At 37.0% G+C, this 13,336-nt stretch overlaps 1 protein-coding gene across 2 annotated transcripts in view; it reads left to right on the forward strand.

Moving 5' to 3' along the window:
- The window catches only part of LOC136863836 (tubulin epsilon chain), a 168,447-nt gene that overhangs the window by 34,122 nt on the left and 120,989 nt on the right, over positions 1-13,336 (forward strand). The window contains exons 3-4 of one of the 2 annotated variants that reach the window (XM_067140174.2): positions 3,692-3,807; positions 11,469-11,657. In XM_067140174.2, the coding sequence (XP_066996275.2) occupies positions 3,692-3,807; positions 11,469-11,657 (305 nt within the window). The remainder of the gene's footprint in view (positions 1-3,691; positions 3,808-11,468; positions 11,658-13,336) is intronic. The other variant, XM_067140180.2, reaches the window with a different exon arrangement.

Raw genomic sequence — 13,336 nt, forward strand, 5'->3', positions numbered from 1 at the left:
CATGTCCTGGAAGTTTATCAATATCCATCAGTTTGCTGTGGTGATTTCAATAGCCATCATACTGACTGAAGGTACAACTCAAATGATATAAATGGAGAACACTTGTCAAACTGGGCAGATGAAAACAACCTTCACCTAATTTTTGATGCCAAAGATCCATCCACCCTCCGATCAGCTGCTTGGAACAAAGATTACAATCCTGACCTTATTTTTGTCTCTAAGGATACTACAAATCAACCTCTTCACGCCAACAGAAAGGTTCTTCAAGATTTCCCCAAAAGCCAGCACAGACCTGTTCTCCTTGAACTTGGTATCCAGGTCCCTGTCATCTCATCTTTTCCTATACCAAGATGGAACTTCCAGAAAGCTGATTGGCAGAATTTGTAGGCGTTGTAATATCAACAGCTAAAAAACATATCCCAAGAGGTTATCGAAAGAATTATATACCTGGTTGGAATAAAGAAAGTCAGGACCTTTATAAAGAATTTCTCAGAAGTGGTGACAATGAAATTGGAGAGGAACTGCTCAGAACACTTGATGTAGCTCGTCGGGAGAAATGGATGAAAACTACAAAAAATCTTGACTTCAAACATTCCAGTAGAAAAGCTTGGAGCTTATTGAAGAAGCTTGGAGCTAGCCCACCTGTTCAAAGGAGGGGAACCCTGGTATCATCTAACCAAGTTGCTGATCGAATCGTCTCTTTATCAAGATCTCCTAGAGATAAAACACATACAAGAATGGTAAAACAGGAACTTAGAAAAGTCAAAGCTAATTGCCAAACTCATACAGAATATTCACAACCATTTACGCAAGAAGAGGTTAGTACAGCACTTAAAAGTATAAAAGCTGGGAAAGCCTGTGGGTTTGACGGTATACATAATGAATTCCTACTGAATACTGGTCCATATGCCAAACTATGGTTAGCAAGGTTCTGTAGTGATATCCTGAAGACTGGTCGCATTCCTAAAGAGCTAAAGGGAATAAAAATCATAGCAATTCCTAAACCAGGAAAGGAAACAAATAAGGCAGAAAACTATCGCCCTATAGCTCTCCTCAGTGCTTGCTATAAACTATTGGAAAGATTGATTCTAAACCGAATTAACAGCAAAATTATGGATCATATCCCACATGAACAAGCTGGTTTCTGAACAGGGAGGAGCTGTACAGATCAAGTCCTTAGTCTTACGACTTATATCGAGGCAGGCTTTCAAGATGGTATGGAGACGTCTGTAGTGTTTATTGATTTGACAGCAGCCTATGACACAGTATGGAGAGAGGGCCTCCTTTTAAAATTCTTAAGAGTGATCCCCTGCAGAACTCTAGCCCAATTAATAAATAACATGCTATGTGAAAGATATTTCAAGTTATCCTGGGCAAGGAAATCAGTAAGCAAAGAACTTTGAAAAATGGTCTTCCACAGGGCTCTGTACTTGCACCAGTCCTTTTCAATCTATATATTGCAGACATCCCTCATACTGTAAGCAGGAAATTTGCTTATGCAGATGATCTAGCCATTGCCATCAGTAGAGAAGAGTGGGAGAGAAGAAGAGAAAGGATGAAGAGGTTCTGGGAGGAGAAGAAGAAAATGCAATCCATGAAGGAGCTGTCCGTGGTCCTACAGAGGCCGTAACGCAAGAAGAAGAAGAAGAAGAAGAAGAAGAAGAAAAAGAAGAGGATACTGAAAGGACATTGACAGACGATCTTTCAGTCCTATGGCAGTATTACAACAAGTGGCGACTCACACCAAGCCCAAGTAAAACAGAATCTTCATGTTTTCATCTTCATAACAAACAGGCAAATCGACAACTGAAAATCTATTTTAATGAAAATCTAGTTAAATATAATCCTACTCCAAAGTATTTGGGTGTCACACTTGACAGATCCCTAACTTATCGACAACACCTGAATAATACAACAGCCAAAATCCGTTCCAAGAACAACATCCTTCAAAAGCTGTGTGGTACTACATGGGGATCAACAACTGCAACACTTCGTTGCTCTGTACTGGGACTAGTCTATAGTACAGCAGAATATTGTGCTCCAGTCTGGCTGAACAGCAACCATACCAGTAAACTCGACATCCAGCTCAATACTACAATGCGTACAATTACAGGTTGTCTAAAAGCTACACCAACATTTTGGCTCCCAACTTTAAGTCACATTCATCCACCTGCACTGAGAAGACAGGATGCTTTGTTACGTGAATATAAGAAAATATTGGATCACCCAGACCTTCCAATTCATGACTACATTCCAAGTGCAATATCTGGCAAGTTAAAATCCAGACATCCAGCAATTAAATCTGCTGTTGAACTTTTCAATACAGGCTTCAATATAAATGATCATTGGGAAAAAAATTGGATTCAACATGCACCACCAGACATTATAACTGTTTTAAATACCCAAACTAAACCAGCTGGCTTTGATCTGCCTCGACATACGTGGAAAACTGCCAACAGGATTCGTACAAACCATGGATTATGTAAAGACTTCCTCTACAAGTGTAACAAAATTCCTGATCCATCTTGTGCAGCAGTGTAGTATTATGTCATACTCAGGAGATCTGAAGGACTTTCTATCTTTGACTCCAGATGCTGTTAACTGGATAGACAAATTGACTCTCACAATATAAGTGCATACACTGTCATTGTATACTCTGTTTCATGTCTAATAGTAATAAGGCCATACTTTTTTAGTATACGATTTATATATTGTTGTATATTCCAATGTGTTGCCATACGCTAAATAAATAATAAATAGTGGAAATTGTAGATCTACTTTACAGTGTAAATTGGATAAGATAATCCAACTCTCTAACACTACCTGGCTTGCAACATTATTGTACAATATAATGCTGAGTAACTAGTGTTGTTGTACTGACCTTAGTGCATAGCGTTCGATATATCGGACGACCCGTGTAAATAAAACTATCATTTGTATGATCTTTCTGATTGTTGGAACGTGTTTCTGCAATTATTAAGAGAGGAAAGTATAGATAAATTGGAATAAAACACAAAGAATTAACTTTATGCACTAATGGGTTAATACAACTTCAGATTCTGTTTCCTCCATGTTTGGTGCACATGTTGGTATGTGGTTTTCATTGTGTGCAATTCAGAATTGTATTTCTATAGAATAGATAAACTCCATCATCCATTTGGGCCATTCTTGACAGCATAATACATCACATGTGTCTCGTGCTGAATTTTATGAACTTATATGCAGTGAAAAACAAATCAAAGTACTTCTGAAAAAAAAAAAAAAGTTTGGTAAAATAAGAAACCTTAACTATTGTAAATATAAGTATCACAGTATGATAAATTGATGTATTTAAATTGAATATAAGGTTTGCTTACCTAAATAAATAAATAAATAAATGAATGAATGAATAAATAAAGTTTTTTTGGAGAATAGGAAGAGTGATTCCAGAATCAGAAAGAAAATTACGTTCAGAAAGGATAAAACAATAATGGACTGACAAAAAGGAGAAAAACCTCCATAAACCTGACTAAAGTAGTCCTATGTTGCCTAAAAAATTAAATAAATAAAGCCCTTTTGTCAGTAACTACCAATTTTTATCATGTATATTTCTGTTTTGGTTTTATTGAACAGAATATGGCAAGCCTGTATATGAGTATAACATTCATTACCCGAATCCACAATTTTACAAATTTGAAGTATTAATTTTCAGGCTGTATGTATCGACATGGAAGATAGTGTTGTGGCTCGTTATCGAAGTGGACATCTGCGAAACTTATTTGACGCTGCCAGTCTCTTGACAAATTACCCTGGTTCTGCAAATAATTGGTATGTCATTATGTTTGAAATTGTATATTTACATCACTTAATGTGTAACAAGTTTTAATATATGCATGATTACATTTTTGTCAATCATTTATTGAGTATTCTGTTTAGAATGCAATTTAATCAGATTAAAAAATAAGTAGTCAATTTGTTATGTATCTACTTATTTCATGATACTTATTGAGTGTTTATGATGGTTGCAGTAGTTAGCTCGTAATATCTTCCAAGTGTCTAATAGTATTTCCATGTGCTGATTACAGAACACTTCTTCATGTTGATTCATCTTTAGGTGTTAAATAATCATCATCATCATCATCATCATCATCATCATCATCATAATAATAATAATAATAATAATAATAAATAATTTATTCAATTAGTTTTCAAGTCCATGTTACATCCAATGATTCTGCGCATTTATATACACACTTTTTGCACACCATTTACGGCACCAGGACCGCCTCCATCTGGTCCATCATTCTTTGTAAGTCCTCCGTCCACAACTCGTTATCCAAGTTGCCTCGTCTGAAGTCGATTAGCACACTCTCACACGTTCTTTTTAGTACGATGGTCTATAGGTAGGCCTGTAGCTGTTTGCTCACTTCCAATTTGTCCATGTCCTTCTTGAACAAGTTGGTAACTAGCCCGTCCCACATTATTACCACAGGGACCATCATCACCTTGGCTCCATTGTACATAAGTGAGAATCCGTTGGCTAGCATCTCGTACTTTCTTCCTTTAGTGGTTTCAGTATGTTTTAGGATATTTTTGTTTGTGATTCCAACTTCAATTAACAGGATACAATTCTTTAAAAGGTCATGTATCATCAGATCCGGTTTGTTGTGTTCAATGCGAAGCTCAGTTTGTATGATGACGTCTGACTTTATTCTAATCCGCTGATTGGATATGACATTTTCCACTTTATAGTTCTTTATTTTCTTAGAATTATTCAGCCTATACTTTTTTGTGAACATGAAATGCAAGCATCTGACAACGTCATTGTGGCGTTTCTTGTAATCCAAATTAAGCATTCGTCCACATTGTGTTACCAGATGGTCTAGTGTCTTATTGCCTTGGTTGCAGTGTGGCCACCTCTGGAATATACTCCCATGATTAAAGAAGATGTTTCTGTCTTGTATCTTACAGAACATTCCTTCTTCCCCTCATTAGCCATAACGATGACTGTTTTACATCTACAAATTTCTCCTGTTGTTCACGGAACAATGTGGAATGCATTGACTTAGCCATGATTTGATCCATTCGCATCTCTTTTTGTTTCTGCTTAACTACTTTTACCGTTACATCGTTTCCGTTCTCAATTAGGTACTTACGTTTCAGATGTTCTTCAAGCAGTCCCAGATGGGTTGCATTTCTTCTTTCACTTTCTGCGATAAACTTCGTTCTTGTGTTTGTTGACAAATATTTACATAGTTCTGGTAAAATCAATTCGGCCTTCTCAGAAACATTTTGTAGTCCTCTTCCTAACTTATGTCTTTTCAGGTACAGTCGTTCCATATTACCTGCTGTTCTGACGATATTATGCTCTCTCAAGATTCCTCTCACCTTTAGATCAATGTTGTTAAATTCTTCGTGCTCGTACGGAATCAGGCCAATATATTAGTAAATAGTTGACAACGCATACTCATTTATTGCTCCAAACAGGTTTCTCGCGTGCAACTTTGTTTGGCATACATTTGTTACCCGTGATTCGATCTTGTTGGCTATGATAACTTTATTCTCGGGTTTAATTACATTCCTCGAGTCTTCTAATATTCCTAGGTATTTGTATCCTTCCACGTCATTTATCTTCTCTCCAGATATATGGTTCGAATTGATATTGTTCGCTGACTTTTGCTGATTGATTGTAAAACCCATGTTGTTGAGACATTGATTCGTCCACTGGCTCAGCTCGTTCAATGTCTGCGCATCTTTGGCGAACAATTTGATGTCATCGATGAAAATGAGGTGGTTGCACTCAATTCTTCCATGTTCATCTGCTTGGATCTTCTCGCAATTCTTATTTAAGATTCTGCTTAACGATTCCATAGCAATTACGAACAACTTGGGTGATAGAGCATCTCCTTGTAATATTCCTCTATTTATTTTCATGTCACCGACCACTTTATTTCCACATATTAATAATAATAATAATAATAATAATAATAATAATAATCTTCTTCTTCCACAACCTCTATCTGACTCTGTTAGGTAGGGTAATGGACCGATAACCAACAACTCTGTCTGTTCTTCTATCATTGTTTTCTGAACACACTGGACCAGTTCACACTTCTGCTCTCCACTGCTTCCCCTTACTTTGCTTATCAACCTCTTCCTTGGTTTCCCCCTCAGTTTTTTATATTTTAAAAATATTTTTTTACAATCTGCTTTATGTCACACAGATAGGTCTTATGGTGATCAGTCTTGTTCCAATTATCTTACATTTCATGATTACTCTACGGGTTCTTATTATTACCATTTTGCCAACGTGGACAAACCACATCAGTCTACTGGTCTCTGTTCAGTCTTTTAACTTCTCTGTCCCCTGTCTTTCCTGAATTTCTGCATCCCTTCTACAAGTCTTGTTTGTCTTTCCAAGCATGCTTGTTAGGGACTTCATTTCTACTTCTGGACTCTTATCTTTTTCTCTGGATTTGTAGTCCACATTTTTGCTTAGTATGTCAAAATAGGAGCAAAATAGGTTTTATACCTCTTTGTATCATTGTGGGACCTGTTATATGTCTTTCAGAAATATGCATTTGTCGTTTTTTTAAATCATTATTATTTGGTATCAAATATAATGTAGTGGTATTATAAACAGATATTAGTGGATTTGGTTCTCTTTCTGTTCAGTCCTTCATCTCATTCCTCCTCCTCTTTCACACAGATAGATTTATTTATTTATTTATTTATTTATTTATTTATTTATTTATTTATTTATTTATTTATTCATTCATTCATTCATTCATTCATTCATTTATTTATTTATTTATTTATTTATTTATTTATTTATTTATATTGTGTCAGAAGCAGATAACAACATTTCATTATGAAAACCAAGTAACGGGTTAATATTTAAAAAGTACAGAGAGATGTGCAAACCCTTAAAACGTTGCCAGGATGATCTCCATAGCAACTCTCCATCTAGCTAGTTATCAGTTTTTGGACCTAAATTTTCACTCGACTGCTATTGATATTTCCCATATTTTTCACTGTATTAGAAAGAGGTATGAACAAAGTTGTACTGTATTTACTCACCCATAATACCCGCGCTTTCTTTTTCCCAACTTTTATCTTAAAAAATTGGGGAGGATGTAATACGTGGACATTTCATGTACGGTAATATAGGTTAGGTTGCAATTGTTTAAAAGCAGAAAGAGGAACATATAAAGTCTTCAGATCAACACACAAAAATAGTTATGTATTTTCATCTATACTTTATTTATGCAAAAAGTGATATTAGCACATTTAAACAGTGTTGTATCAAGCCCCTCATTCATAGCTACTGCTAAACTAGTCTCATGACTAAGTGCTATGCCATAGTAAACATGGGACTGCATAGAGCCGAGTTCAAGGCTGCGTAGCATTGCAGTGTTCTTATACGCCAACTGCCTGAAATATGAAATATTTGGTTGTAATATTGATTGACTTTTATAAAATATTTTAATATAGCTATTAAAAATTAATTTCTTCTTACCTTTTCTGCAAGTGTGCTTCATATCAGTCAGTGAAATCATCGCTATTGTCACTACTTACATAGTCACATGGCTGGTCCAAATCCAAATTTTCACTCTCCCCTTCCCAGAGCAGAAGAAATTTGTGTTTTCTTAAAAACATTTTGGACAATATCAGGTGCGATTAATTCCCACACACTTACAATCCACTTGCAGATTACAAAAAAGCACTGTCGCTTACTTTTGCTGTCTTTTTCCATCTCATGCTTATCTTTACCATGCAACTTGTGTAGAACCTCCGAACATGATCTTTGAATGGCTTATTTATAGAGGTGTTCTCTGGCTGTATAATTGAAGTAAGACCTTCTGGGATGATGGCCGGACAGGTCTGCATTATGTTAATCTGCTTTTTCACAGCATCCACTAAGTGGCCGCAGAAGCTAACATCAGCATTGACTTCTTGTTCACCAGGGTTTATGGTCGACGTTCCTACACTGGTTTCAACCAGTCCTTCATTAATTCGGCCTCCATCCAATCTTTCTTTTGTACTCAGACAAGTATGCCCGTAAGAAAATCTACTTTTGGCAGAGTTTTCCTTTGGAATATGAGATATGGCTGAAGCTTTCTGCCATCAGTGGTCACCGCTAACATAACAGCACATCATAATTTATAATTTCCAGTAGTTTTAACTTGAACGCTTGATGTACCTACTACATTGATTGTGGTATATGATGGCATATCGAAGAAAAGTGGCATCTGATCGGTGTTGTCAATTTGAGACAAGAGAAACTGATGCTGTTTCCAAAGTCTTGCGACAAAGCTGTGAAGTTCAATCACTTTGTCGGTGTAATCTGATGGAAGCTGCTGGCACAGTGATATCTCTGCAACTTAGTCCATTTCGGCACGTAAAGCTTTCTGAACACTCTCTACTTGCTTTAAAACCCTTCCCTGCAATACTAAGACTTCGTACAATTTCACGTGCTTTAAACGGCACCATTTCATGATTTACAGCATTGCCATTGTCTGTTGCTTATTTAATCCACTTAAGAAATTTCATTTCCACATTTTTGTATATTCCTTTCTTTGGACCATGGAAAGATATAGATGTTTTCTTTGCTGCCAGTAATTTGTCTGTCTGGTTATGCCAATGACAAATCATAAACTGCTGCACTTGCATATTTCGGACTTTCTCCTCTCACTTAGTTTTCCGCAGCGTATTCTAACATATTCAATTTGAGAGATACTATAAAACTTGTTTTCTTGCTCATTTTCACTCCTGCCTGTGCACTGGATGCTAATACAAACTACACACAGCTGTACGGGGTGTGTAGCCCGTAGCTCGAAGGGCATCGAAAAGTCTATAGAAGGGGGAGAAATTAGCTAAGGCACAGGTAGTGCATAAGCGTGTGGGTTTACCATTAACTTAAATATTGCACTTGCTACCTGATCACGTGAAACATTTTTCTGATTATTTTTTCTTCCAAAAATAGTGTAAAATTAAGGTGGAAGTGTTATAGGCAAGTAAATATGGTACTTTACCACAACAATACTGGACAGCTCGTAATTTCCAGCGAGAAAATCGATAATGCTGCGATCTAGACGACATGGTGTGGCAAACTCTTCGATAGAACATTGCCACTTGTTTGATTCTTGGTGCACTGGAGTGTTGTGTATAATTTATTGGTATGTGTCACTAAATAATCTTACATTGCAGTGATATTCTGAGAAAACAGAACAAATTACCCAGCAAGATAATGACATGGGAACTAATAAGGACTGCGACCTCACATCTTTGTTAAGGTTATCTTCAGATTAGCTCTGCCCCTTATATTAATAAGTCAATCAAATACTGGGCTGTTAGTGTGACATAAACCCAATAATATTAACAAATATTGGTATTTAAAAGCACTGAAACTTGAGAGTCCACAGTGTTCAATGCCATAAATTTCACACTTTCGGGATTGTGGACCTATAGTGTAGGGAAGGTGTGGGAAGTGGGAGACAGAGCTAATATGTGACACACCATACATCCTGAACAGAGTCCACCATTATGAACTGTACGCTGAAATAAGAGGGGGGCATATTGAACGTCTACTGTAATCAAACAATTGGGCGTATTGTTTCCTTCATTCAGTATTTCATTCCATTTACAATGTTGTGAGTGAAAGAATATACAATTGTGGGGTGGCAGCATTCTATCTTTGAGCACGTTAAATAATAAAGAATGTTACTGCGACCAGCAGATGAGAGGAGAAACGATCTGGTGCAATTTCTTGACTGACAAGTGTGTCCTTGTAGAGAGAGAGAGAGAGAGAGAGAGAGCGTGGGTGTGGGGTGGTTACGATTGTTCAATAAATGAACTGTGGATATTTTATGATACTTTATGAAGATAAAGTTGGAATTCAAGAGGACAAACTGGGGCAAATATTCATTTATAGGAAGGGGAGTTAGAGATTGGAATAACTTACCAAGAGAAATGTTCAATAAATTTCCAATTTCTTTGAATTCATTTAAGAAAAGGCTAGGAAAACAACAGATAGGGAATCTGCCACCTGGGCGACTGCCCTAAATGCAGATCAGTATTGATTGTCTGTAAGAGACAAGGACAATCCTGTGCGAGTCGAACGAGGAAACTTGTGCATACACGTGGAGCATTATCTCTGTTTCCATCACACACCCCACTTCCCCTCCCCCCATCTTAGCTGAAGCGCAGCAGCGGCTTGTGCTCCGCTATAGCAAATACAGTGAGTTCTTCAATTTGAATTGCACGCCCGGAAGTAACAGAGGACCGTCGTTTTGTCAAAAAGAAAATTTTTCTCCACCAATCTGATTGCATCATCGTTCCTAACACAACACAAAGAGCATTCCTGATTTTTTTTGTCGGTATAGTTCTGATACACCCTGTAGCCATCCAATATTGTCCTAGTAAAGTATTTGTTTCCACACAATCTGCCATGACTGGAATAGTGACCAAAACTGAATGCATTAATCCAGTGATGCTAAACCAAGCAGCAATAGATCATAAGCCACAAACTGAAAAAAAATCTTCATCGATGAGAAGTTTCAGTCTATTTGTGACCTTGTGCACAGCTGCAGTGCATGTGGTGATTTCTGCCACACAAGCCAGTGCAGTTGGATATGATAGAGCTTCACAAAAATGAACCTTAAGATGACTATGGCTTTTATGAACATTTTAATGTTAAAAATCCTGGTCTTATCTTTGGTCCAATATGGTAGTAATATTTACAAAATACGAGTATTTTTTGAGTAATTACATGCATAATTATAAAATTTATCTTTGAAGAGTTGAACATGAATATCTGGCATAAGTATACTCATACTAAATGAATTTTAAAAACTGACTTCTTAGTCACAGTAGCTGAAGTAGAATGTGTGCAAAGCAATGAAGAAATTTATATTTCATTAAAATACGTAGCAAACCTAATTGGAGATATTTATTGTTCGTAAGTCTCCAAATGCAGTTGGCCTCGAGAGAAAAAATGTAACATTCACTCATATCCAGCAGATACAGTATTAATGAATTTTTTACAGATGCAATTAGTCAACCACCACCCTTGTCCCTCTCCACACAAGCATTTTCAGTGACTTGACAAGCTTAACTGAGAGAAAAAAACTGGTATTTTTAAAACAGCTTGAAGGCCACCTCATGCAAGAGTGAGATGTGGTCATTTCCCTTGCTGATATGCTTTCTGCAGTATAATTGCATACGGTATTCTACAGTTGCATTGAGGAAAACTGTTGTATTAATATATTTGAAGAATATATGACCAGCCCACAGATCTCCTTATAACTGTTGGTGGATCCTGGGGAATCCATGGAGCACACTTTTGGGACCACTGCTATAGACTGATACATTTATTAAGTATAGGAATAGGTTTGCAGTTCATAAGGATCACATTCTCACTTTCGGATTTAGTGTGTTTCAACTTTACTGTAGTCCAATATTTATAAAATTTTCCTTCCTATTTTTAGGGCAGAAGGTCATCTTACTCATGGCATAAGATACCGTGATAAAATATCTAATTTGCTGCGCCACACTGTAGAATGCTGTGATCAACTACACGGCTTTCTCTTGCTTTTCTCGTTGGGAGGTGGCACTGGCTCAGGTTTGGGCACTGCTGTTTTAGATCTACTCGAGGAGCAGTACCCTCATATAGACAGGTATGTATTTGTGTACAGTAATTGTGTGGTGAGAGAATTCATTATTATAGAGAAAATGCCTCATAAAATTTGTAATTTCAAAAACATTGTAATTTCAAACTGTTTAGGGATTTTTAAAATCTCATCTTTTTTAACCTTCCAGTTCTGAATTACAAGTTTGTTTTTGAACACAGTGTGATAGTTTTCTAGGAGCAAAGATATACATTTAGTTTATTGAAATTTGCATTGAAATATAACTGCAAAGCTATAATAATTCTTTCCTTTTGCATATTTTTCAGTTCTTTTTCAAATCCCCAAACACCGTACACTTCCTCTTCTTTTTCCAACTTTGTTTCTCCATAATAGGACCATCAGTACGTACAAGCTGATTTTTGGACGTGACCAGAGTATAAAACTGATGTCCTCCTTCTTGCCTCACACTGATACTAATGAAAATTTTACTTGAAATTGCTGGAACATTTGGGTTAGAAGTAGAATGGTTACACCACTGTCCTGCATGCCCCCTCTAATTCGGAAATCATTTGTGATATTAAATTTATATTCAGTAGTCACTAGCATTTATGCATGCTTAAGCTATGGCTATATAAAATAATTGAACAAATGTAAGTAATATGTGCCAGGTAAGTGAAGAATGCTTTGAGAGGAATAGACAGCTATGTTTATGTTTCGTAGATCTAGAGAAAGCATATGACAGAGTACCAAGGGAAAAGACTGTGGGGGGACTACGGGATTAAGGGTAGCTTATTAAAATCAATCACAGGCATTTATGTTGACAATTGGGCTGCAGTAAGAATTGATGGTAGAATGAGTTCCTTGTTCAAGGTACTTACAGGGGTTAGACAAGGCTGTACAGTAAAATATCAGTGTAACAAAATTTTGGGGACTTCTGAAATTAATTTGTTATACTGAAATTTTGTTATACTGAAATACAGTAGAAGTCCTCAATAGCGAGTACGGCATATAACGAGAACTCCGTTATAGCGAAAATATCTTTCTGTCCCTTCAAAATTCCTATATTAAACTATGTGTCGTCCTTCGGTTACAGCGAGAGACCTATCACTGACGCATCTGTTATTACGAGCGATTAAACTCGCGCGATTTTTCCGTCCCCGATATTTATGCACCCCAGTGATTATATTGCATGCGATCGATTACCTTCAGTATCATTTCCTCGCTATGTCCACTAGCGAATTTTCTCGTCGACATTCGAAGGCGATGTCGGAGTCGATTAGTAATACCCGTCGACTGCTATTACGTAAAGAAAATTTGAAATAAAAGAGGACAATTTCGTAATAAATGCGTAAATAACGTGTCCGATAACGGTTGTTAACTCGTTAAAAGTAAAGGCTGACTAAATGACCGCTTAATTTTAAGGCTAAATACTGCAATTTAGTAAGAATGTGATGAAATGAAATGTCGTATGGCTTTTAGTGCCGGGATATCCCAGGACGGGTTCGCCCATAGACGACCTGCGTGTTGTGATGAGGATGAAATGATGTTGAAGACAACACATACACCCAGCCCCCGTGCCATTGGAATTAACCAATTAAGGTTAAAATCCCCGACCCTGCCGGGAATCGAACCCGGGACCCTCAGAACTGAAGGCCAGTACGCTGACCGTTCAGCCAACGAGTCGGACAAGAATGTGATACACCTCGAGAAATGGTAGAGTGCGTAAT

This window comes from Anabrus simplex, chromosome 1 (assembly GCF_040414725.1).
Source record: "Anabrus simplex isolate iqAnaSimp1 chromosome 1, ASM4041472v1, whole genome shotgun sequence".
Lineage (NCBI taxonomy): Eukaryota > Metazoa > Arthropoda > Insecta > Orthoptera > Tettigoniidae > Anabrus > Anabrus simplex.